This window comes from Nicotiana sylvestris, chromosome 1, assembly GCF_000393655.2.
Source record: "Nicotiana sylvestris chromosome 1, ASM39365v2, whole genome shotgun sequence".
Lineage (NCBI taxonomy): Eukaryota > Viridiplantae > Streptophyta > Magnoliopsida > Solanales > Solanaceae > Nicotiana > Nicotiana sylvestris.
The window spans coordinates 152,324,269-152,350,119 of NC_091057.1; the positions used below are offsets into that span (position 1 = coordinate 152,324,269).

At 38.8% G+C, this 25,851-nt stretch overlaps 1 protein-coding gene across 1 annotated transcript in view; it reads right to left on the bottom strand.

The window, feature by feature from the left end:
• LOC104213830 (uncharacterized) overlaps positions 1 to 19,757 on the bottom strand; it is a 33,695-nt gene extending 13,938 nt beyond the window's left edge. The window contains exons 1-7 of the mRNA XM_070169538.1: positions 19,299 to 19,757; positions 15,770 to 18,427; positions 12,263 to 12,692; positions 11,330 to 11,558; positions 10,798 to 10,962; positions 9,939 to 10,211; positions 9,575 to 9,820 (exon numbers count right to left, since the gene is read on the bottom strand). Coding sequence (XP_070025639.1) covers positions 9,575 to 9,820; positions 9,939 to 10,211; positions 10,798 to 10,962; positions 11,330 to 11,558; positions 12,263 to 12,692; positions 15,770 to 18,427; positions 19,299 to 19,701 — 4,404 coding nt within the window. The 5' untranslated portion in view covers positions 19,702 to 19,757. The remainder of the gene's footprint in view (positions 1 to 9,574; positions 9,821 to 9,938; positions 10,212 to 10,797; positions 10,963 to 11,329; positions 11,559 to 12,262; positions 12,693 to 15,769; positions 18,428 to 19,298) is intronic.
• Positions 19,758 to 25,851: the final 6,094 nt, after the last annotated feature.

Consider the following 25,851-nt stretch of genomic DNA (forward strand, 5'->3'; position numbering starts at 1 on the left):
TAATTGAAAGCAGAGATAGTCCTAGTTAATTATATGTTTGCAGGTTATTTATAGCAGGATTCGGAATGCTTTTACAAAGAGTAAACAAAGCCGCGACCCACGGGCCGGCGATCGGATCTCATGGTCCCAAACCCAGCTTATGCGGGATTGGCCAGGCCTGGGCCATTGATCTCACGGCCAAGGCCTGCTTAGCCCGTTTCGACTTGGGCTCAACCTTCGTGAGGTTGGGGAATGCAGACTTGTGCTATTTGTTCTAAAGGCGTGGTTCGACAATTATAATGAGGCAGTTTATCAAAAGGGAAATGAAATTAGCTAACATGGATAGTTCTATACTTGACATGCATTTAAGGACATGCTAATCATAAAACACAGCTAATTTCTAAAATGTAGCCCACTATACTGCCAGTCCTCTTGTCTGTCAACCTACACACAATATGATATTAAATTATCTTACATTTACATTCACTAAATAAGAGGACCAACCCCAGTATCCAACCTCACGAAAAAAATAACTCTGAAGAATAGCAATAGTACAGATTCCACAGTTCTTTAACCCTATTTGATTAAAAGAAAAGAAAACAACATATGGGAAAGCGACAAAGCCAAATAAACAAGACTCGACCAAAGATTAATTTTCCAACTTAAGGGCCCGCGAGGCATCATTCGGCCTCTTCGCGGCCCTTGGTGTGAGGTCCCTCTGCAAGCTCTTCAACTCATTCATAATTCGGTGGACGCAGCCCATGATGGAAACAAGGAGGGTTTTCCGAGGTATTTGCTCCCCTGCTAGGCATTTCATGTAGATGTAATGCCCAATTTCGTCGATCCTTCCTCGAATGTTGTCCCTCTCAATGAACAATTGCCTGATTTGTCGGTTCTTCAATCCCAGTGCCTGAGCATTGTCGGCAAGTCGATCCTGGAACAACTCCATTTGTCTTTCCATGCAGGCCATTGCATCGTAACAATGTCTCCTGTCGGCCTGAGCGTCTCGTGCTTGTTTGATGATCCGATCATGTAGAGCGGAGTTCGTTTCCCTTAATATCCCGATGCTCATTTCATAATCCCTTATGACCTGTTGCAGACGCTGTTTCCGGGCCATTGTGCATTTTGCCCATCTGACCTTCATCCTTGCTACGCGAGCTTCTGATTGTTCTAATTCTTCCTGGCTTTGGACGACCTGATTTTTCAAACTTGCTATCAACCTTTCGTCGGAGTGACGTTTCTGTCGGTTAATGTTACTTTTGCTGGCTTGGCGTAGGCGGGCCTTCAGTGTCTGGTTCTCTTGGGCTAGCTTGTTCTTTTCGCCCTGCTCCGAGGCGACTTGCACGTTGTTCTCAAATACAAGCCTCTCGACTTGTTGCTTTAGCCTCCCGATTTCAGCCCGGTAGCCTTCTTCTCTTTTTAACCAGCTCCACTCTGTCTGTGAAGATTCCTCAAAGCCTTGGATATGAGCTCTCTTAGTTGGTCTCTGATGTTCAAGCTCTCTTCTGTACCACGGGAGGTATTTCGGAGACACTTCGCCCTTAGCCCGATCTCGTACACAAGTATCTAACTTCAGGGTTTGACATTCATTCCAGATCCTCCGAACGAATGCTTCAGGGAACTGCCCACTAGGTCCAATTTCAATCACCTGGCTACTGAGATCTTCTTCCTTCGGGATCACTTGGTATCGTCCCAACTGCCTCAACACCCTGCATGGTGCGTAGGGCTGGATACTTTGGAGACCCATCAACAGCAAATAAGATTCGGCGGCCGCCATGTGTATGACCTCATCTAGGGGTAGCCACTCGAATGCCCATTCTATCTGGTTTGCTGAAACAGAGCGCAATAGCGTGACCCATTCGGCGACCCCTTCCGGCAATCTGAACCCGTCGATCCTGGTGGGAAACTCTTCTATACAAGTCTTTTGTGATGACCCATACTTCAGAAATTGAGGGCGACGACATAGATGCTCTATCATCCACATTTGTAGCAGTATATTACATCCCTCAAAGAAATTTCCTCCGGTTTTGCAAAAGGTGAGCGCGCGGAAAATTTCCGCAATTATCAGTGGTGCCAGAGTGTTATTTTCTTGTCTGATCAAAGTATTGACGACCCCAGCAATTTGTATGTTAATTTTTCCGTCTCTTTTAGGGAACACCAAAAAACCAAGAAAGGCTATCATAAAAGCAATACATCTGTGCCTCTCTCATTCCAACCGGTTCTCCCCACTGCAGATCTTACTCTCGGGATTGTTGAACCCTCCCAGATGACCGTATCTGTCGTACAGAAATGCAAAACTACAAAACCCTTTTGATAACTCTGGGTTATGAACCGTTCTGCGGATCTTTACGATATCCAGGAATTTGTGTATGGTGACAGCCCTTGGTGCAATGAGATACTGCTCTTTCATAGGGATGTTAGGACATCCAATGTACCCTGCCAACTCCTCCAGTGTCGGGGTGAGCTCGAAATCTGAGAAGTGAAATACGTTGTGGGCCGAGTCCCAAAATGAAATTAGAGCTCTGATAACGTCCCCTCGCGGATCGATGTCCAGCAATCCAACCAAATTTCTCAAGTATATTTTGACCGTATCTTGCCCTAATCCTCCCAAGTTGCTCCACCACATGCGTAAGCCCAGAGGAACTTTGTTTATAATGGCCTCAGATGAACTCCTACTTGTGCTCATTCTGCACATTTATTAAGGTGTTTTTAGACAAGAAAGAAAAGATTTTTTTTTTGAAAGAAATAATATGTGTATATACATACATGGGTATATGCGTATATATATATATAATTTTTGGTAAACAAAATCGGGGAGTTGGACCCGATAAGGGTTGCCTACGTATCCCACATCCGGTGGGAATCAAACCGACGTAGTTCGAGTAAGAAATTTATCTAAATCACGAGTTTTCTAAAACTGAAAAATATCTGGACATTGCTTTTTTTTCATTTTTATTTATGCTATCGAAACTCCTATTATCACCCGCCGGTCAACATGCAAATTTGAAGCAAATTAAATGCGATAGCAGACAAAATGCCACATGATGGTCTCCTTTTTTTTGTTTCAGGTTGTTATTCTTGGACGGGCCCAACCCCTGTGTTGAGTCCCCTAAGTCAAATGCAACGTGATGCAAATAAGCGTTTTCCTACTAGGGATCCGGCATGAAGTTATGTTTTACTAAGCTTCAATCTGGGCTTTGTTCTAGACCTGGCTTACACGAGCGGACAACTCGAGTCAAGGAGGGGGCTACGTTACCGGGGACCCGCGGGGTCGTTCGGCTTTGTAACTTATCCGAGCCTCTTTCTACTTGGGCATTGACACTAACAGAATAGGGAGTTTCGACCAGCGAGCTTCTCCCCGGAGGTAAGAAGAGAAGGGTTTCGGCACAATTTATATGTACAGTTCAAATAATATCAAAGCGGTAAAAGCAGCATTTAGCACATTAGGCTCAAACATGTAAAAATCAGAAAGAACCAAATATAACAATTTATCTAAGCTCGAATTTCTAACCCTGAACCAGTGGTTCTGGGTCCATGTCCCCAGTGGAGTCGCCAGAGCTGTCACACCTCCTTTTACCGCACCCGCAAGAGTGCAAGGGAGTTTTTTCCAATTAAAGGACAACCGAAACGGGATTCGTTTGTCTATTTCAGAGTCGCCACTTGGGAGATTTAGGGTGTCCCAAGTCACCAATTTTAATCCCGAATCGAGGAAAAGAATGACTCCATATTACAGTCTGCGTACCAGAAATCTGGATAAGGAATTTTGTTAACCCGGGAGAAGGTGTTAGGCATTCCCGAGTTCCGTGGTTCTAGCACGGTCGCTCAACTGTTTATTCGGCTTGATTATCTGATTTTATACAAATGTGAACTTATGTGCCAATTTTATCTTTTAACCGCTTTTATCATTTAATGTTATTTTTATCAAGAATTGCAACATCGTGGAAACACACCTCGAACCACGTTACAATCAATGTACCTGTGGTTAGAGCTACGTTTCAACTCTGTTGAGATTGGGATTTGGGTCACATAAATGTGCACCCGAGTTTAGGAAGATAACATTATTAAAGACGTGCCTAAAGCAACTAGCGTATTGTTATTTTTAGGGAAGGCCGTAAAATTCGTTAAACGGCCTGTCCCGAATTCTAAGTATTTTAATATATACACTTAGAGGGCCCCGCAGCTTGTGCATTTTTGTTTGTCGAGGCTCGTCTCGTTTGTTATTTAAAAAGAATTTGCAACGTCATGGAAATGCATCTCGGATCACGTCACAATCAATGTACCCATGATTAGGGACACATATCGATTTCGTTGAGATTTGGATTTGGGTCACATAAATGTACACTCGAGTTTAAGGAGATAACATTATTAAATACGCGCTTAAAGAGACTATCGCGTTATTATTCTAGGAGGGCCATGAGATTTGCTAAACGACCCGTCCTGGAAGCTGAATGCTTCGATATATACATTTAACGAGGGTCCCGCAGCTTGTGCGTTTTTATTTGTCGAGGCTCATCTCGTCTTTATTTTAGAAGGATATCCTATAGCAACTACGTTTCTTGTCGCGTTTGTCTCTACTAATTGAAAGCAGAGATAGTCCTAGTTAATTATATGCTTGCAGGTTATTTATAGCAGGATTCGGAATGCTTTTACAAAGAGTAAACAAAGCCGCGACCCACGGGCCGGCGATCGGATCTCATGGGCCCAAACCCAGCTTATGCGGGATTGGCCAGGCCTGGGCCATTGATCTCACGGCCAAGGCCTGCTTAGCCCGTTTCGACTTGGGCTCAACCTTCGTGAGGTTGGGGAATGCAGACTTGTGCTATTTGTTCTAAAGGCGTGGTTCGACAATTATAATGAGGCAGTTTATCAAAAGGGAAATGAAATTAGCTAACATGGATAGTTCTATACTTGACATGCATTTAAGGACATGCTAATCACAAAACACAGCTAATTTCTAAAATGTAGCCCACTATACTGCCAGTCCTCTTGTCTGTCAACCTACACACAATATGATATTAAATTATCCTACATTTACATTCACTATATAAGAGGACAGACATGCAACAAAAGGAACACATGCAACCGGAAGAGGAGAGAACATTTGGAGAGTGGACAATCGAAGAAGTTCTCCCCTCAAATTCTCTAGATAATGAAGAAGAAGAGGACCAAAGTTTGAGGCATCAATTTGGGTGCACCAAAATATTATTAGGTTGAGCAAAGAGTTTGGGGCGGAATTCAAAGGGTGCGAAAAGGAAGCACTCCAATTTTTCATGAAAATTGATGGAAAGAGAAGGAATTCAATGGAGTCAACATCACTGATTATGGAGACTGTCACACCAAAGAAGAAAGGAAGCAAAGAATTGAAAAACTTAGACCTTGGAAGCAGTTTCAAATGCAATGGCACAAGAAGCAGGGGAGGGTATATTGTCATCGATAGTCAATGATGATTAAAATAGTATCTTGGAATGTTAGGGGACTTAACAGAGTTAGGAAGAGGGAGTTGATAAAAAATATGGTGAGTAGCTGGAAGGCAGAAGTCTATTGCTTTCAAGAAACCAAGTAAGAAGGGGAAATCAGGGAGATAGTTAGAAAATTATGGGCAAATAGATGGGTGAAATATGCTCAGTTGGAAGCAAGTGGAACTAGAGGGGGTATTCTCATCATGTGGGAAAGTAGGGCATGGGAAGGGGAAGTCAGTAGTGTCGGTAGATATTCCATCACATGTAAGTTCAGTGGCAAAGCACAAGAATTTGTTTGGCATTTAACCAGTATTTATGCTCCTAATGATAGAGTTGAAAGAAAAGAAGTATACTGGACCAACTTGCTGAAATTGAGGATATACAAGAACTGAGGAGCTTGAATGAGGAAGACACACACAAAAAAACCTCTCTACTGCTAGAATTTTAGGAAAATGCTCGGAAGGAGGAGATAGCATGGAGGCAAAGGTCCAGGGCCTTTTGAAAGAAGGCGACAAAAATACTAAGTTCTTTCATAGAACTGCAAATGCCCATAAAAGATATAACAACATTGACAAGCTACAAGTCAATGGGAAAACTGTGGAGAATCCTGAAGATATCAAGAGGAAGATAATTTCTTTCTACCAAAACTTATACATAGAAGCTGAGGAGTGGAGACCACAATGCAGCCTAAGGGACTGCCAAACTATCAGCTCAGAGGATAATCGGATGTTATTGAATCCTTTTGAACCTCAGGAAATCTGGGAGAATGTCAAAGCATGTGCAGGGGACAAAGCACCTGGTCCAGATGGGTATACTATGGCTTTCTACATTCAATGCTGGGAAGTGATCAAGTCAAGATGTGATAGCTGCAGTCTAGAATTTTCAAGTTACTGGGGTCTTTGAAAAAAGCTTCAATGCTACCTTGGTGGCTTTGATTCCTAAGAAAGTTGGAGCTAAAGAACTGAAAGATTTTAGACCTATCAGTCTGATAGGTAGTATCTACAAAATAATCTCAAAAATCCTAACAGAGAGAATCAAGAAAGTAATGGGCAAGCTGGTGGACAATCAACAGATGACCTTCATCAAAGGTAGGCAAAAATGGATGCTATTCTCATTGCAAATGAGAGTGTAAATGCTAGAATAAAGAGCAAAGAACTCGGTATCATGTGCAAGCTGGACATAGAAAAGGCATATGATCACCTTAACTGGAAGTTTTTGTTGGGAATACTTTTGAAGATGGGCTTTGATGAAAGATGGATTAGCCGGATCAAATTCTGCATTAATACTGTCAAATTTTCTATCTTAGTCAATGGTTCACCTGTTGGTTCCTTTTCCTCTCAGAGAGGCTTGAGACAGAGAGACGCAATTTCCCCTTTCCTATTTATTCTGGCTATGGAAGGTTTACACAATCTGTTTAAAACTGCCAAAGCAAATAATAGGATCAGGGGTTTCAGGGTAAACTCTAGAGAGTCAACCAAATTGGAAATCACCCATTTACAATATGCAGATGATACTTTGGTGTTTTGTGATGCTAGCAGAGAACAATTGCTCTTTCTGAGAATGGTATTCATTCTTTTTGAAGCTATATCTGGACTACACATTAACTGGAACAAGAGTTTCATTTATCCGGTTAATGAAGTAATGGAGATGCATAGTTTGGCTAGAATACTGGGAGGGAAGATAGGAGCCCTACCAATACACTGGGAATGCCACTTGGAGCAAAAAGCTAATCAAAAGGAATATGGAATGGAGTAATTGAGAATGTGAAAAGAAACTAGTTAGTTGGAAGAGTCAATACCTATCATTGGGAGGTAGACTAATCCTCATCAATAGTGTATTGGATGTCATGCCTACTTACATGATGTCTTTATTTCCAGTTCTGGCCAGTGTAGTTAAAAGAATAGATGCACTGAGAAGAAACTTTCTATGGCAAGGCACCAGTGAAAAGAGTAAGTTACATCTGGTCAGGTGGGAAGTACTTATGACCAGCAAGAAGGAAGGGGGAATGGGGATCAGAAATTTGAAAACTCAGAACCAAGCATTGATGATGAAGTGGTTATGGAGGTTTGCTACAACAGAGCAAATTTGTGGAAGAAGGTAATTCAGGCAAGGTATGGGATGGAAGGTAGTTGGACAACAAAAACAGTATGTACTCCTTATGGGGTAAGTCTATGGAGGTCTATCAGAAACATATGGCCAATGTTCAGAAACAACACCAGTCTCAGAGTTGGAAATGGAATGATAACATCCTTCTGGGAAGATAAATGGCTTGGACAAAGAACTTTAAAGCAATTATTCCCGAACATCTACAATCTGAATCAACAACAAAGAGCTTCTGTTGGAGAACTTTGGACAGGTCAAGGATGGAACCTTACGTATAGAAGATTTCTATATGACTGGGAAATAGAGAGGCTGACAGTTTTCTATAATACTCTAGAACAGTTTACAGGGACCAACAACAATGAAGATAGGTTGTTCTGGCAAGGGGGAAAGAAGGAATTTTCTCTGTTAGATCAACTTCAAGGAGTACAACCATTCTAATAATCAGATTGGTTGTTGGCCTTGAAAAATGATTTGGAAAGTTAAAATAACTTACAAAGTGGCATGTTTTGTTTGACTTCTAGCAAGAGAAGCTGTCCTAATCCAAGATAATCTCACTAAGAGAGGATATCAGTTGGGGTCCAGATGTTACTTATGTAAAGCTCGGGAGGAGACAGTCAACCATCTTTTTTTGCACTGCAGTGTCACAGATCAAATTTGGAAGATATTCATCAACCTGAGGAGAATTCAATGGGTTATGCCAAGGAGAATCAGGGAAGTTCTAACAAGTTGGAAAAGAGATGGAATGCAGTCTGCCCAGAAGGAGAGATGGAAGATTGTCCTTGCATGTATATGGTCGACAATTTGGAAAGAAAGGAATCTAAGATGTTTTGAAGATACACATAGTACAATACAAAAGTTGAAAATGAGCTGCCTTACGCTCTTGTGTGAACAGGAGTGCTTAGAAGAGAGTGAATGTATTTTTGATGTTTTAGACCTCTTATGAGCTTTACAGAGACTTAGTTTGTCTCTCTTTGTACTCCCTTTTGTAATTATGGATGGCTACACTGAATTAGTGTAGTCATGTTTATATTTAATACAAAAATGTTACCAATTTCCAAAAAAAAAGTCAATGTGTCTAACTTTGATGCTAAACAGTCACATGACTCACATCAATTGCAAGATAGCAGCACTTATAATGCAAACACTTATCAGCAAAAGAAGCTTAGCCATGGTGGTAGGCCATTCTACCATCGCTCTGACATGGTATTAGGAACTTAATCTGCTTTTAGTAGGATTTAGGTTGACCATTTTACCAAAATTTAGGTCAGCCTTGATTTCAAAAGCCTAATCTAAATTGAGTTTATCCAAGTAGTACTTGACATGCAAAAGACGTTCTAGATTGGGGTTGTGCTAGATTCACTTTAGAAATATCTAATATGTTATTCTTTTTAGTTCTATACATATCTAATATGTTAATACATGAATCTTGCAAGCTATGTATTGACTTGAAAAACAGAACTAATCTAGATCAATGAATTTTCCAAAACTTAAAATTACATTTAAAAGGACCTCAGCCGAATTTTGTTATACGAATCTGCTTTACGACAAAATCATTTCCAAGTACTTGAGAGGAAATGAAGTTGGTGAAATGTGAAGTATGAGGTTAGGGCATTGGGTGGTGTTTTGTGATAATTCTGATAGCAAAGAGAAAAATAATGCTTACATATTGGTAAAACAAGTTATATGGAGTAGTAGTGGAAAGAGTTATAATGGAAAATAAACTACAGCCTCCAATGATGTAAGTCATTTAATTCATTTGGTGTAAATTAATAGGTTCAGGTGACCAAATAGCAATGATTTCATCAAGAAAAATATTTCACTTAGACCTAAACAAGTAAGTTGTGTTCTAATCAAAGTTAGATCAGTTCTGGTCCTTCAGGATTTCAGATCTCAAAGAGGATCATATCAAATATACAATTTCGGAGTCCTTAAAAGAACCCAGCCCCCCCCCCCCACACACACACACACACCCAAAAAAAAACGCTTGCGAATCCCCAAAATTTAGGGAAACCAAAAGAATTAGATGAACTTACAGGTAGACCGCATCTGCTTAAGGCAGTGGCCCTCATCAAGATCGCCCATCTACTCAAGGCAGCAGCATTTTGCTCCCCAATAGAATTCTTCATGGTAGTTTTGGCTGCTAACATTAAGCAAAAGTCACCAACGCTTGGATCTAAGAAGGCAGGTTGACGGGATGAGAATCTTGACTTATCGTTCAAGGAACCCGTTGGGAAAGCAAGCATTCTAAGAAAAGCATGTGAGGGTTTTCCTAATATCCACTGCAAATGAAGAACTTTAAATGAGTATATAAACAAGGGAACAAGATGCAACCAACACAATCCCTTAAGGAAAAAAAAAGCATCACTCTCTATAAAATCTAAACTTCTAGCTGAATACCTCCAGTACGCTTGCAAGCCAGTAGTCACCTTTGGCAAGAGCAGATGGGAGAAGCAATTTCGAAATAAGGTAATGCTCTAGCGTTCCACCATAACCTTCAACAAGTCGGCAAATTACAAGCGCAAGCTGCTCATCCCCAAGATTCTTCACACAAACAGTGACAGCAGATGTGGTATCTCCTCCAAGCAAAAAGAAAGCAATTGCAAGCTCCAACTGGTGTTTTCCCAGTAATACGTATGCATTCTTTAAAGCAGCTGCCTTATTTTTATCTTCCTAAACAAAGGGAATGGGTGAAACTTCTAAGCAACTAAACGCTGAGTAACGATGCTCAATAAGAAAATACAGAAGACTAAAACTTGGATTACAAACAAATTAACAAAGAAGAGTAACAGTTTCACATCAAGACCTCAACATTTTAAAACAGAGGTAATGTGCAGATCTTGTAAAAAACGAACCACAAGAAGAATATGTGAGAAGGCAAGTTAATAGTAATGAAATCTTTTGCTTATTTAACCAAAAAAAAAAAGAGATGTAAATTTAAGAGAAGGTACGAGAAATATAAAAGTAAAGTTTATGCACTTAATTTAACACGCTGTCAGATTTGCTTTAACATTTTCATAAGAATTATCCCAAATGTAGGGCATGGAAAGACAGTACACAAGATCATTTGATCACAACAATACGCTTTACAACATGTTCCTACTTTCCCAATTTAGATACTGGAAAAGAAAATTTAAGAAACAATTCAAGATAAATGGGTCAAAACTCACTCATAAATAATTGGTCAAAACTCGGTAACATTTCTTTTAAAATATTTGTATCAGGCATACAAATAAAGTAGCAGACGTTTAAAAATTACCTGAAAATTTCGTGAAAGAAATGCCACCAGAGGTTTGTCTTTCTCATCTTTGCTAATCTTGAAAAGGCCCGCTAAAACTTGAAGCCTATTCAATGCAATATACAGAAGTGCACATGCCTTGGGATCTCTTTTCTTCAAATATTGCTGCCTTGCCAGCTTTTCCATCTGCAGAAAACCCACCTAAGTCAGAGTTGCAATGCCAAATACAGAGGAAAATGAAAGCTAAGGATATAAGACATTGGTTCTTCCTGTTTCTTTCACCCCTTTCAGAGGAAAGAACAAGAGGAGTAGCTGTAGATTCAGTTGGGAGATGTTGAATTGTTTACAGAATATACAACTACACAGTACCTCCCAAAAAATAACCAAATGATACAGCTGATTTGTTTTATATCGTAAATCCTACCCCCCAAATCCCCCTCCAGGAGTTAACAGTTTCACTTTCCCACTTTGCTCCAGTGGTGGAAAACTCACTTTCCCAAAACCTCACTTGCCATGCTACAACCGAATTCACAATCTTAATGAAAAAAAGTACCTTCACTCGCAGTTGTGCCACACTTGTATACCATAATCCAACACCCATATCGCGCATTTCTTGCCAAGATGGTTCCTTAGATAAAAGAGAATCAAACAAATTCTCTTGGCAATCAGAGTGGAAAGCCCATCCAATCAGCCCCGAGTACACAACCAGCTCACCTTCTGATGGCAGTCTGCCAAATCGTTGAACAAAATACAGCTGCTGAAACCTCACTGAAACCCAAAACCTAGGAAGAAAAGACAAGTAGCATCAATGAATGATAATTTAATTAGAAGCAACTACAGCTGAATAATACCCACAAAAATTCTGAGCCAATCTATCAGAGAATATTGATGCATAGAGCCATCGGGTTTTCTTTTTGGTGTTTTTTTTTTTTTTTTTGGGGTGGGGGGGGGGATGGGGATTTTTATCCATTTATGTCACCATTTACAGTTTTTGCCAACTCTACTCTAATCCCAAGCATAGGGAAGAGTGATGCAATATGAAACTTTTAGTATCTATTTCTTTATGGCGGTGGTGTACGGACCAGCTTGTGCACACCTCGACTATTCTGCCTGCTACCTCCCTCTAGCACATGTACTAGATAACTCTCCCACCAAGGCTTAGGCTGGTGGGAAGAAATCACACCTAGTGTTTTTTGTCTCTGCTGAGATTCGGATGTAAGACCTTACGATTCTCCACCCACTTCAAAACTTAGTGTCTATATCTAAAGCAAAATTGGAATATGTTTTTCTTGTCTGCCAAAAACTACACTTCTGTGGTTGATTATCACTATACACAAAAATTGACAGAACACAGAAGCTCAAGAACTTAACATAAAGGTTGATCATAAAAAGAATGTTTGAGCCTTTACAAACTTGGCAATTGGCATGAAGATATGTTCACACGCATGGAAGATAATTTATTCTAATCTTCTAACTTAGACTTTACCTTCGACCAGGTCCATCAAGGCTATTATAGGCAGAAGTTGACTGCATATTGCTAACTTCATCTAGAAGATGAATAGCAGCACGAATTTGCATCATTTCAGTGGAAGATATAGTTGCAAAATTATGAAGTTTATCAAAGGCTTCTAGAAAGTCAGTAATTTCAGATCTTGCAGAAGAGATAGAATCAGATGCAGCATCTCCCCAGCTTGAGGAAGCTTGGAGGAAACCATTTTGAACCTCTGAAGGTCCACCCCATTGAAATGACTTCTCCCCAGTGCTTAACAAGACATGTCCTTCAAGATAGTTTGACAACGAAATGGGAAATATTAAACCACTGAAGGCTCGAAGGCAGCATATTTCCGCCGATAACTTTGAGGAAGCTACGTGTTTACTGAGACACTGCAGAGCTACATATGCACGTTTCCAATTACCTATACACATTTGGAACACACAACCCTAAGGTCAAACTCAAATTAGCAAGTATTATAAGTCTAAATAAAATAACTGGAATTTCATGATGGGAACATAAGCAGATAAGAAACAAATTGGCAACAATCTTCTGATGACATACAAACCTGGTAGCATTTTCAGACAAGTAAAACATAAAGCTGAAAAAGAAGGCACAATAAAATATCCATTACACAACCGACAGGGTAAGGATTTAGAGGATAGTTACATCCAAGAATAACAAATAGAGAAACAAAACCCAGTACAGGCAAATGATGTGGGTAGAAGATAAAAAGTTTCCTCTACTTTGCAATGATACAAATGTTTCCTGAAAGCAAGCGTGAGCCAACATCTCCCGGAGCAAATGAACACGATTGCTTTCTGATTTTAAGGAAACTTTATGGGATTACTTACCTTGTAAAAAAAACTTCGCGGGTCATTAGGTTCATGGCATAAGTTACAGGGATAAAAATATGAAGATTGTTATGCAGTAAAAAAATAATGCAAGGTTTTTTACGTAGGAATTGCAATACCAAGGTCAAATGCTAGTTGTATAATTAGCATGATTGTATAGGCTTTGCTTTAATTTTTTATATTAAAAATTTATTAAGAATATCTGATATTATCATGAATATTAGTTTTGTAAAAGAAAAGTTTTATGTTATTTACGATAACAAATCACCTTACTTTAAGGGGAGTTTTGTTAATTTAGGTGCTCCTATCCAAATATTACTAATACTCATTTTTCCATTTGTTAAGCAAGTACCATTAGATGTTGCATTAGTGAAACCAAAAGAGCCTTAAGTGTCATCTGCTTCTCTATGAAGAGCATCCAATCAACTAGGGTAGCTGGGATCTCAAAAGTGCTCCAAAAATGTACAAATATTAGAATGTTCCACTTAATCGGAAGAGCACTTTTATAAGTCAAACAGCCCAATAAAAAATCTAAATCAATTTTGGCAGCAGTACGCATTAGATGCTCCTATTTAGGCATGTTCCTGACTTTCACAACCTCGTAATTATGGCTGGGCATCGATTCATTTATGCTGAAGAACCAAATTGCACACAGCTGAAACAATTTCACAAAGTTTAATGTATTTTAACCAGCTTTGGTTTAAATTCTCAACACTGAATATCACCATCATGAGTTCACTAGGAGAGCCTAAGAATTAAAAATGAAGACAAGGAATAAACTTAAAAAACAAGCTCAATTCCTTATCAAATTTTCTTTCCTTCATAAGACCAGGTTTTGGCAGCAGGAAAGATGGAATACCAGTTGCTAAACTAAAGAATAGCATTGCTGCTGAATTCTGTCACGTCATACAATAGGACAAAAAGACAAGAATGAGGTATAAATCGCAAAGAAATTCTGATCCTCCCACATCAGGAGGGCCAGATACTACGTATTAAAACTATATGCGGCGAAATCAGAGGGTCCAATTTCTTGCTATTAAGTCATTTCAGAGGAACACCTCGAGGCCTCGAGGACGCGAAGCTGTGATCGAGTTCCCTCCCTCGAAGCTCGTCGAGGCCCGGCCTAAAGAGAATATTGATCGAGGCTAGAGTAAAATAGGGGATTCCCAATGCACACGGCTAAGTCTGACAAAGCCGGCCTACTCGGAGCCTGTATCAAGGTGTCACGTCTAGCCGTCTCATCTCCATGCCTTTACAATTAATGTATTTTGTACTATAACGGGATCCCCCTCCTATATAAAGGGGATCCTTACCACTTTGTAAGGGGTGGTTGTTGTTCCAACCATTCTACATAAGATCAATAACAACTCTCTCTCTCTCTTTTCTCTCTAACTTAGTCGCTCGAGACTACCACTTTCATTTATTGCTTTCGTACTTGTTCTTCATTTATTGCTTGATATCGGCCATAAAGAGCCTCCTTTAATTATATTCTAATTGTTAGCCCCTTCCCGGTTACCCCCGACAGCTCGAGCCCGACCCCAGGCATCGACCTCGAGGCCCTTCATCGGTTAGCCCGAGGCCCGGACGGCTAGCCCCTCGGTTTGATTATAACTCTGCTTTAGTTCGTAATTCCGCCGTTAAGCTTCACATATCTAGCATCAACTGCTCTAACAACTAGCATAAAAATAGATCGCGCATTTTTAGAGTTTCATTAACAAATTTAATTGTTATTACCATTTTCACGGTAAACAAAAACCAAACAACACTAAATTAAATTTCTCCTCCTAGTTTACTTATCCCTAATGAGCTCATCAAGTGACTTCTTGCCCTCCTAAGGACGATACTCGAGGCATTTAACTAGTATTTAACCAAAACCAACTTAAAAATGCATCTTTACTATTATCTATTAATAGATTTACCCTTCTCTCAAAAAATTCACCTTTACCTCCTCATTTTTTTAACTTTTTTTCCCAGAGCAAATCAATTCTTCAGAAAACAGTAAAGAAACAAGATTTTAACTTTAAAATAAAAGTCCATGTGTCATTACTATCAGAAACTTAACTTTTACACAAAACTAAGATATTTGGTTTTCAAAGAGAGCACATAGGATACCATCATAGAAAAATATTAATTGGACAATAAACCTGTTCATTTGTAAGGCAAGCAGGACACAGACATATGTTACCTAGTTCATAAAAGAAAAGGAAAGCCTAATAAGATAAACAATAAGATCCATTGGTCAAAACGGGACGATTATTACAAGACAATTTCTGCTGATGAGAGACAAAATTTGGATCCTATAAGTATCACGAAAAGTAGATTAACATTGGAGAATTTTGTTCAAATTGTATGCTTATACAAGAAATATTTGAGTTTACTAGCTGAAGAGTAAAGAGTGTAATTCAGTTTTTAGTTTGTCAAGAATCTGCTAATTATTTGGTTTAGAAGTTCAGATATAATAGAATTTACTTCCTAAATGCACATGTAAGTTCCTTAAAGCAGCCAACCACAAATTAATTCGTAAGAACACAACAAATGGTTTGGCTAAATCGTATTAAAACGTCTTCCATTAAAGAAGAAGAGGACTTGGGTATTTGATTTAGGGGAGTGGGGGAAGCGGAAAGAGCATCAACCAAATCATAGATACCTGAAAGTAAGTTTACAAGAATTGCCTCTGGGTGAACAAGAGGAAGAGATCCTCCTACAAGTTCTGCTATCTCTAAAATGCTCCAGATCCCATTTTTAACAGAAGTAAAGCCTTCTTTAGATTTTGTCAAGCTACTAAATAGTGAAGTCTCATTAACCACTTCCATTTTCAAGGGGAAATTAGCCTGATACTGTGCATAGTCACAATTGTTATGACCATAAAATATTGGCACTTTATTAGAACCATAATGACAGACAGAACTGTCCTTGCAAACTTTTCCACCAAGCTGGGGCAGAAGTTTCTTGTTCATAAAGTATGAGAACTTGCTAAACAGAGAAATATATTCATCATGAACAACCACTATCATGGCTTTGGGTCCCCAAAAGAAGTCTTGAATGGTAGGGTTAGTATCACTTGCTGCAAGACATACCCAGATGTTGCCTTCAAATGATTTTTCCGGTTCCAAATTGCATTGACCTCCACACCGCTTTTGAGAAAACACCTGCACCTTACCTCTTGAGCAAACTCCAAGTAAAAACTGACCATTCCCTATCGTCAACCAATTTGAAGCAATAACCTCTGCATCAAAATATAAAGTGTCTTCTAGTATAAAGCTGCCAGCGTCCTCAATTCGCGCACATTCCCATATATGAATAGCAGAAGTACTTAAGTGACCTTTTGAGATAGTTGCAATTTTTCTGCCACAGACACTTGCAGATATAGCCAAAACAGGGCCTTGCTGCAAAGCAATCCGACCAACAAGATCCCATTGAGAATTCGAGCTCCCAGCAGGCACACTTCTCCATAATAGCAAGCTACCATCAAGACAACCAGTGACCATATGATAAGCAAAGTAGTTGCTATATAAATTATTAGCAAAAATTTCTTCAGTTAAACCAGAGTTTGTGGGACAGATCACAGCATAACTTGAAATCTTATCATTGTCATGGGGCTCTGGCAAAACTGATGAACAAGGTTCGACAGACACAAGGTATGTATAACCAGAATAACTACTCTCAAATTTCCATATATTGTTCTGCAAGGTGTTTGCACTGTCAAAACTGCAACCACAGCGTGTTTCCGACAAATCACAGTGATGAAGGTCAATTTTCCACGATAATGCCAGAAAGCCTTTTTCCCACACAGCAAACAGCAAAAAGCTATTTAAAATAGTTTTGTTACAAGTGGAAGGCAACGGAATTGAAAAGACGCTATCCGGGCCCTGTCCATGACTTCCAGCGGTAAGTGGTATAGTACATATTTTGTCACAAACTATTTCCAATTCTTCAGTTTTCACAGCCTTAACTACTAAAAAATCTATTCCATCTACATGTCCAATGACAAGAATACGTTCTTCACTTAACAGAGTGGGTGCCCATCTTAAGCTTGTATACTTGGGTTGTTGAGGGAGTGCTATCGCACCTTTTCCAAGCAGTTTCCAAGATGGGCTCAAAGTTGGGAGGCCCACAACAGTATTTGAAGCAGAAGAAAACAACCAAAAGAGGAGCTTTCCTTCAGTGTCCAGGGAGGCAGCAAATTCCAACTCAGATAAACAAGGATGAATTGCAACTTGCAGAATTTTACTGCAGTGACTGTCTGCATTTGAAAGTCCCCTTGCACATAGTGATAGTAAACATTCAGTCTGACATTTATTTGGAGGCGACTCGTCTGTGCTACTCAGTTCTGAAGATACCTCGGGGAATTTTGAAGAATATAACTGCATCCAGGCTAGAGAGTTACTTGGTAATAGACTAATAAAAGAACACACTGCTGGTGGACCAAAGACCTGATTTCTCATGATAAGGACTTTATTTAAGAGCAATCCCCTTGGCACCTCGTTAGGACTGTTCAACTCTTTTCTTTTCCACAATGTCACCCTTGGGGCTCTCACTGGAGAAAAATCATCAAGACAATGAATAGCCCAAAAGGTCAGTGTCGTTTGAGGACCTACGGCAATCAACCATTCACACCTGCCAGCATTGCTTTGTTGATGTTCATCTGATGAGGTATATGTCACAGCCTCCTCATTGACAGTTATTATACCATTAATATCTGTTGCCCATCTTACAGACACATCCAAGCCCAGCATTCCATTTAATGCTTGGTTTACCTCAACTACAGCGACAACACGAAAAGAGAATTTACTCAGTTTGTGATCATTACTATCCTTGCCAACTTTTCTAACCCTCCCATCATCAATCTCATTCCAGAGCCTTACAGCTCCATCTAAACAGCATGTTAATAACACCAACCTCCTAGAATAGCTGCCATCTCTAGTTGACTGTGTAACTAAAGATGGTCTCCACTGAATCATAGAAACTGGTAACGGATGGGGTAGCATAGCTTCTAAATGTCCGGCGTCTGCATCTCTTTGACATACCAAAACACATTTGTGTCCTGCATGGATTTTCAAACCCGAACCTTCACTATGTGAAGGTGCAGCAGCCAAAGGTCCTTCAATTGACCAAGTAGCAGAAATCAGAGTCTGAGGCAGTTGTGGTTTAAATCTCCAAGCTATTTCCCACGATCTCTCCTTCTTTCTCCATAATATCAATTCAACGCCACCTGAAACTATCCCATCTCCTGATCCCGTCCATATGATTGAGTCCACCTTTGTAGATTGTACTAGTGTTGAGGTCTGGCTCCAACAAAAAGAACCTGAATATGAGTAAATAAATTTATACATCTAAGAGGGATGGAAGGGAGGGGAGAGAGAGATTTAATATCCAATTAACCAATAGTAGTAACTGATAGCAAAACAATTGCTTAAAGTTCCATATTCGTATCCAGTAAGAACCAGATCACCTCCTAAACAGAATAGCTTTTGAGTTTAGCGCATAGGATCCAACTAATGCAAGAGTACTGATTTTATTTCCAAGTACACTTAGATGATACGCAGCTCTAACTATGTGACGTACCAAAGAAAAAAAGCACCCTTTCACCAAGTTGGACATCCCGCTGAGCCATTCTTGTTTAGGCATTGATTTTCATCTAGCTTTAACATCTAGTTTGCAAGAACCCCTAATTGGCCTTAAATAATTCAGTGTTGGACTGTTGAAATGAAATAGGCTAAAATAAAGCAAAATGAACACATGGATTTCAGTAAAACCCACCCTAACTAATTTGTGATTGAGACGTGGTTGATTAAATTTATTGAATTTTACTCTTGCTCCTAGTGTAAGAATATTATGGCCATTCTCCAATGCATTACACTGCAAATCATGCATGACTGTACCACGCATATTGCTTGATCCAGAGATCCAGAATGAAAGCATTTCTACATCAAATTACAGGGATATATCTTAAATATTCATCCAAACTAAAGCAACGAACATGTACCAGAATAGTATACACACTTTTAGATAAGTACGTAACGTTGTTAATCAAAAAGGCAACAAGACAGTGCTGGATAGGTAGAGAAAGGAAAAAGATTGTTCCTTTATTAGATTAATAAAGTATAATAAAGTAATCAACTACATAGCATATTAGTATATACATTCGAGAGCGAGATCAGGAAACTGAAACTTACTATGAGAAGCGTCAGAATTGTAAGAAAACAATCCAATGCAGTTATCGAGTGCGGCGGCAAGGTCTCCAGAAGAAGGCGTCACCGGGGACCAAGCAACGGCGGAGACAGTGCCAGTGCCGTCGATTGACAGCTCGAGGACCTGCTGAAAAACTGTGCCGATTACAGTCTCATTTTGTGAGATAGGATTAGGGAATTGACGTATGACGAGGAGAGACGAGGCACCGTAGGCGATCCATGAGTAGCCAGCGAAGTTAGGCTGCCAGTCAATTGCTGGCTCGAATTCGGACGGAGATTTTGATCGGTTCGGTGCCGGAGGGATGATCTCCGATTTGATCAGCTGAAGTGGTAACTGCGAAACGACGTCGTCTACTGAGTTACAACAACTGATATTATGACTCTCCATCGTGGAAAGTTTGAGAAAACGGAGGGGTTCCCGTCGGGAGTCTTGCCAGATTTAGCTTTCGAGTGAGTTGTAGACGAGCTTATAAATCTTTGTCCCAAAAATCCAAATTATGTTGGGTGCCCAAAGGTTTCAAATAAGTCAATTGGGTCCTTTAACTCTTTAGGACTTCAATTTATGTGTGAATTCCACCAACAGATCCAACTATACAAGGATCCCATGGTTCAGGGACAAGTTATCCAAATAAATAGTTTTTCCACTGTCTCAAACTCTCAATATATGTGATATACCTTTTTTAGTCTGACCCAACAAAATTAATAAATTAATTTAAAAAATACTTTAACTATAAACTTCTTAATTTACAAGATAATTTATAGTCATATAATTATTTATGACTTATTTTAGACCATAAATTTTAATTTTTTCTTTTTTAAACTCTGTACACTTTGAAGTGCATCATATTAATATGAATGGATAGGGTTATAGATAAGATACACAATCATCCTTAAAACTTGTTTCCATTTGTTAGCTATAAACTTAAACTTTACCGGACCTTATTACTGTTATTTAATATGATATAGTAACTTATCAAAATATTACCATTTTAAACAAAGAAAATTTTAATTTGAAACTCAAAATGAGGTATTGTAGAAAATAAATTTGCGTTGAAAAAATAAAATTAAGACCCAAATATATTGCAACAATTGTAGTATTTGATTTCGGATAATATGAGTGCACAATCTCTATGAATCATCTGATTCTTCTTTCCAATAGTAAATAAATTCAAGGGTCCTTGAGTATGATCTTGAATCTATATTAGTTGCCACGAAAGATGATCCTGTCTATCGGGACCTGCGGGCATGAGATGCAGCGTTGTTGATACCCAATTTTTTCCTATATATTTTTTACACTCAAAATGCTTTCAAGATAGCATGTGTATGCATATATAAGCATGCCCAAGAGTTTTGGTATTTTTTCCCCAATTTTTTTAAGATTTTTAAAATCAATTTATTGTCTATTTTAACAGTACAAAATCCAATAATTATTTCTAAAATTATCATTTTGGTGAATAATTTATTTCCATCCTCGTATTTACACCAAAATATAATTAAAGTGATTTTTGCATATTTTTACAAATTTATTTGATATTTGTTTAAACTAAATTGCATAAAATTGCAATTATAGCCTATATTACGATTAATAGTGTTTTGCAATTATAAAATCATTCCCAGTATTTTTAGATTAATTTTTTATATTATTAATTAGTTCAGCACTTTTAATTTGTTTTTAAAATCATTTTAACTATTCTATATAAATTAAAAAAAGGAGAAATTGGTTATTTAACACATAGCCACTGTAATTTCAATTCTAGCCCAAAATTAAACCCCAATGCCACCCAATTAAACGACCCAATTTCATTTTTTTACCCGACCCCTTGACCCAATTGCTAAACCCATCCGATTTTTCTTTTAAATCCTGGCCGTTGATCATTTTTGATCAACGGCCATAACCTATCCTTTCCTTTTTTAATCCCTAACCCCCTAACCCTAGTTCATTTACCCAAAGACAGCCGCCTCCAAACTCCCTTCATCTCCCAAAACCTCTCTAGCCCTCCGAAACCCTAACCCTATTCCATCGATCTTTGTCTCATTCCCACCGAAATCCATGGCAACCCTGGCCATAGGTGGCCTGTGCTCACTCTCCCTCACCACTAACTTAAGTTACTCGAAGATTGGAGGCCTGACTTCCATGGTCTCCTTTAGATCTGTCTCAGATCTGCAAGATCCATGGCCTCTCCGGCCATTTTCCGGCATGTTCGAAGCAATATGAGTCTCTCCGACTCATGATCCGACTTTCCTCAAGACTTTCTCATCCTAGGGTCTTCTCTGCCATTTTTAAGTCTTCTAAGGTTCTGTACTCGTCTATTTCTCTCAGAGCTGTGACGTGTTGGGTCTTTAATAGACGTTTTAGGGCTTTTCCCCAAATTTTCTTTTCAAAATTTGTTTGAATCCAATTTTGGGGTTTCTGGAAAAACTTCTTTAAAGGTTTTCTAACTCTTTTGCTCTCTCCTATGTGTGTTTATGCTCGCTTGGTTATTTCTTATTATGTTCAAGATTGTTCTTATTTCTTTACTAATTTTGCAAGATTCTTTTCTGTTCTTTGTTCACGTGCTAACTTAGGTCATTGCTTCTCACTCTTTGCTATGTATGTTTAAGTTCGTGCTTTGATTTTGTTTCACTTTACTAAGTTTCGTTGATATTCCTACTCAGCATGTTCTTGCCTACCTTTTGTCTTAAAACTCGTAGTTTCTCTTGCTTCTATTTGTGTATGTCTGCCTCTCTCAATGACTTTGAACGACTTCTCACCTCTGTTTCCATTTGAAACCCTAAAATTTGGGGGTTTCCCTTCGAGTAGATGGCACTAGGGTTTCACTTTGGAACCCTAGGTTTCCAGACTCGTTGTGAGCCTGGAACTGAATTCGGAATCCTACTTGCCTGTGATTCTAAAATTTTCATTGTTAAGCTTTTCTTTTGTTTGAACTGTATGCTTTATATATGAGGAAAAACTTCCCTTTCAAAGATTTCACCCAGAATTGATTTTCAAATCCCTTTAATCATGTTAGTGATTCATCACTGATTTCTTTCGATTAAATCCCTTTTACCCTACTAGCTGTTTATTTTGATCCTTTTGCGTGTAAAATCATAGGCTTGTGATGTTTTCCTTAAATACTTGATCTTGTGTATCGCTTCTGTGATTCTGTACCAACGTTTGAATTATTTTTTCCTTATTTACCTGAGGTTCTTTGTGATTACAATTGGATACGGGATCCTTTTGACTGATTTTCAAACTGATACCTTATTTTTACTTTATAAAGAACACTACTATTCCATCTTTACTTAATTATCAACTATGTACTTGACCTTATTTGTGCACTATATGGTTTTCTTACCTTAATCAAGCCTTAGTAAACTAATATTTTCCTCTTTATTCCATCTTGATTAGCCATTTGACCTAGACCCCTTAATTAAAGGAGTCTAGTTGTTTTAATTGATACTAATTGATTGGTTTATATGTTTGTGCACTCTTTGCCTGCCTTACTTGCTTTCAAAAACTATATAAGGACCTAGTCCTCCATATTTCTATCATCAATCAATTCTCAAAAATCATAAACACACGAAAATACACCAACTCACACACTGAACTCACTCTTTCTTGCAATACCGTTTTTCTGATCCTGCTTTGCTTGAGATTTTTGGAACTGCTGTCTGCAATTTGGCTTTTTCAAGGCTACTTTTGCTTACTTATTTTCTTTAAAACTGGTATGTCCTTTGTTTAAATATTCTGCCTCACCCCCTATGTGTTTACTTCACAGCTTCAAGCTTCTTGTTTACTTTATTGCTTATATGCTGTAATTTGTGCTTCATATCTCCTTTCTTTGCTTCTGTTTCTGTTATGAATCCTCTACCCATATTCCCTTGTATGTGCTGAGTTAAGTTCTTGGCCTGACAGTATCCTAATTACTGTCCAAGCCTTGGCTTAATCCACAATGGATTCTAACTCACAATGCTTGACTAGCAGGCTGCTCAGGGGTGTGCTAGCATCCCAATTGTTGGGCATGACCACTAGTTTGCCCTGTCTCTCTCTAATTCCCTTCCCCTTGTGCACTTACACCTATTCCTAGAATCTTAAGTTCTGCCCCTCTCTTTTGAGCCTTGCTTTGGGACCTTGAGTTCCCTCTGAATTTGGACATCTGAGAGCTGGCATTTCCACACTGCACTATGTTCTTGATTCTGAAATATGTTTGGGGTGTAAGCACTGCCCTGAGTCCCTTTGAGGCTCTTGGGAACTCTTACACACCCCAAATATGAGGAAGTCTTTTGGAAATCTGATCCTCGAAGTTGGTTTATCTCATATTATTGGACTTTCAGTCGGAATTAGGCTGATTAGATGTAGTTGGAATGTTCTGATGTAATTTTCACTTTCTCCCTCTTTCTGATTCATTCAAGTTGTAATAATTTGTAATAACTATGGGGTATATAGTAAAAATGGGGGGAGGGTTGCTTATTGTATGCACAAGGGTAGATATCATGCTCATTAGGTATTACTTTCTGCAAATTATGTCAAGTTCTGCATTCTCCAATACTTGTCATATAGAGATCCTGCCTTAGATCCTGCATTTATCATAAAAAATCATGTTTTAGATTCTGCATATATTTTATATAGAAAACCTGCCTATATGACTGCATAACCTCTGCATTTTTGCATTTAGAAAATTTGCCTATAGGACCTTTTACAATTCTGCATTTCAGCATCTAGAAAGCATGCCTATAGGTCTTTCAGTGTTTCTGCATGCCTATAGGTCTTTCAGTATTTCTGCATGTATACGCCACTAGGCAACCAACTTTAGGCTTAATAATAACCAATTAATTTAGAGATCATGTCTATAGGATTATTGCAACTGTTAAAATCAATGACACTTAGAAACCATGCCTATAGGATCAATTAATTAAATCAGCCTCGTTTTGAATCTAAAACCCATCTTAAAATCTGCAGATCTCTTTTACTAAAATCAGTAAAGTTTTTCCTTAAAATCGGTATACTTTGCATTATTAGATATCCTGTCTATAAGTTTCACCTAGGCAAGCTGGTAGGTAATTGATTAACTGTATCAGTTTTGATAACTACATCTAGTCAGGGCTAATTTCCTCATCTGGAAAATATGTGATAAATCAGTCTGTCCTACACTTTGCTTAATTAAAGACCCAATCAGTATTTGCAAGTCATGCTAAACAATTTGCTACTTTGAATGAGGAGGCCTACTTGAGCCTTAACTGCTATTTGCTCCCTTTTAGATGTTATTTGTTATTGCCTATCGTTTAGCTTTTTTATCCTTTTAAAATTATGAAAAGCCCCAACTCCCTCCCCTTTAGGATTAGTAGTCTCAATGCCTCCGAGACTGATAGGATTGGAGCAGGTAATAGCATGCAATAAGTAACGATACCATTCCGCGCTTTAATGCCTTCACGGGGTGGGAAGGGTAGATATGGATATGATGACCGGTGCGCTAATATCATGTGCGACCCCTCTTCTGAGGAGTGATTGCTGGATATTGCATTGATGTGATCCATATTAATTATAAACCTAGGACCTCTCCCCCTTTATTTGCTTTTCTTGTAAAACTATTCAAGTCTTTTATAAATTTCTACCTCTTTACCTTTCTCAAGCTTCGATTTATTCGCAATGTTGTATGTGAACCCTTTCTATTTGAGCCCTTAATTACCTACTTGATTATGTGAAGTCACAATATGACATGGCCGGGAACCACACTAGTGGATCTTGAGGGGTGCCTAACACCTTCCCCTCGAGATAATTTCTAGTCTTTACCCAAACTCTGGTTCTTCAAACTCAAATCCTTTATAGTGTCCTAATGCACTTAATCATTAGGTGGCGACTCTTCAAATGCAAACCCAATTCCCAAAGGGAACGAGTTGTCCTCCCAAATGTCATAAACTCGATTTCGCGAGAAAAATGGGGCATCGACAGCATGGCGACTCTGCTGGGGATTTCTTTAGGCTTTTATCATTTCGTGTTATTTGTGACTTTATTGCTTTTATTTGCCTTTATTTAATGTCTTTATCTTTTCTTCTACGAAACTGACTTGGTTTTTGTTTCTTTTTCTTTAATGCTTTCTTTTACCGCTTTCCTTCAATACTATTGTAATTATGAGCAATTATTGTGATCATTACTTTATGAACGCGCAAATACGTGACAACTTGTTTCATTCTTGTAATTGCATATTCAACATCATATTCCACTCGTGCCAAACAAAATATCATAGCAACACTTATAATGAGTGGTTGCGCTCTTCCGATATCATCACCCCCTAAATTTGGCAAAGGCATATTTGCGGTAAAACCAGTCGATCAGCGGTGCAGTCGACGGTTCTGTGCCTTTCCCTCTTGAGTTGTCTGCTCACGGGTACCAGTCTAATACCCCATAGAAACCTTACTCTGTTTAACTGTGCATGCATCATGGTCAAACCTAGTCGAGTTAGTTATGTTGTCCACGTAATGACTCTTTAAGATAGCCCTGTCCAAAGTCCACTGTGTTTCCTTGGAACCCAAACGGACACTACCACGTCTATGCATTTAT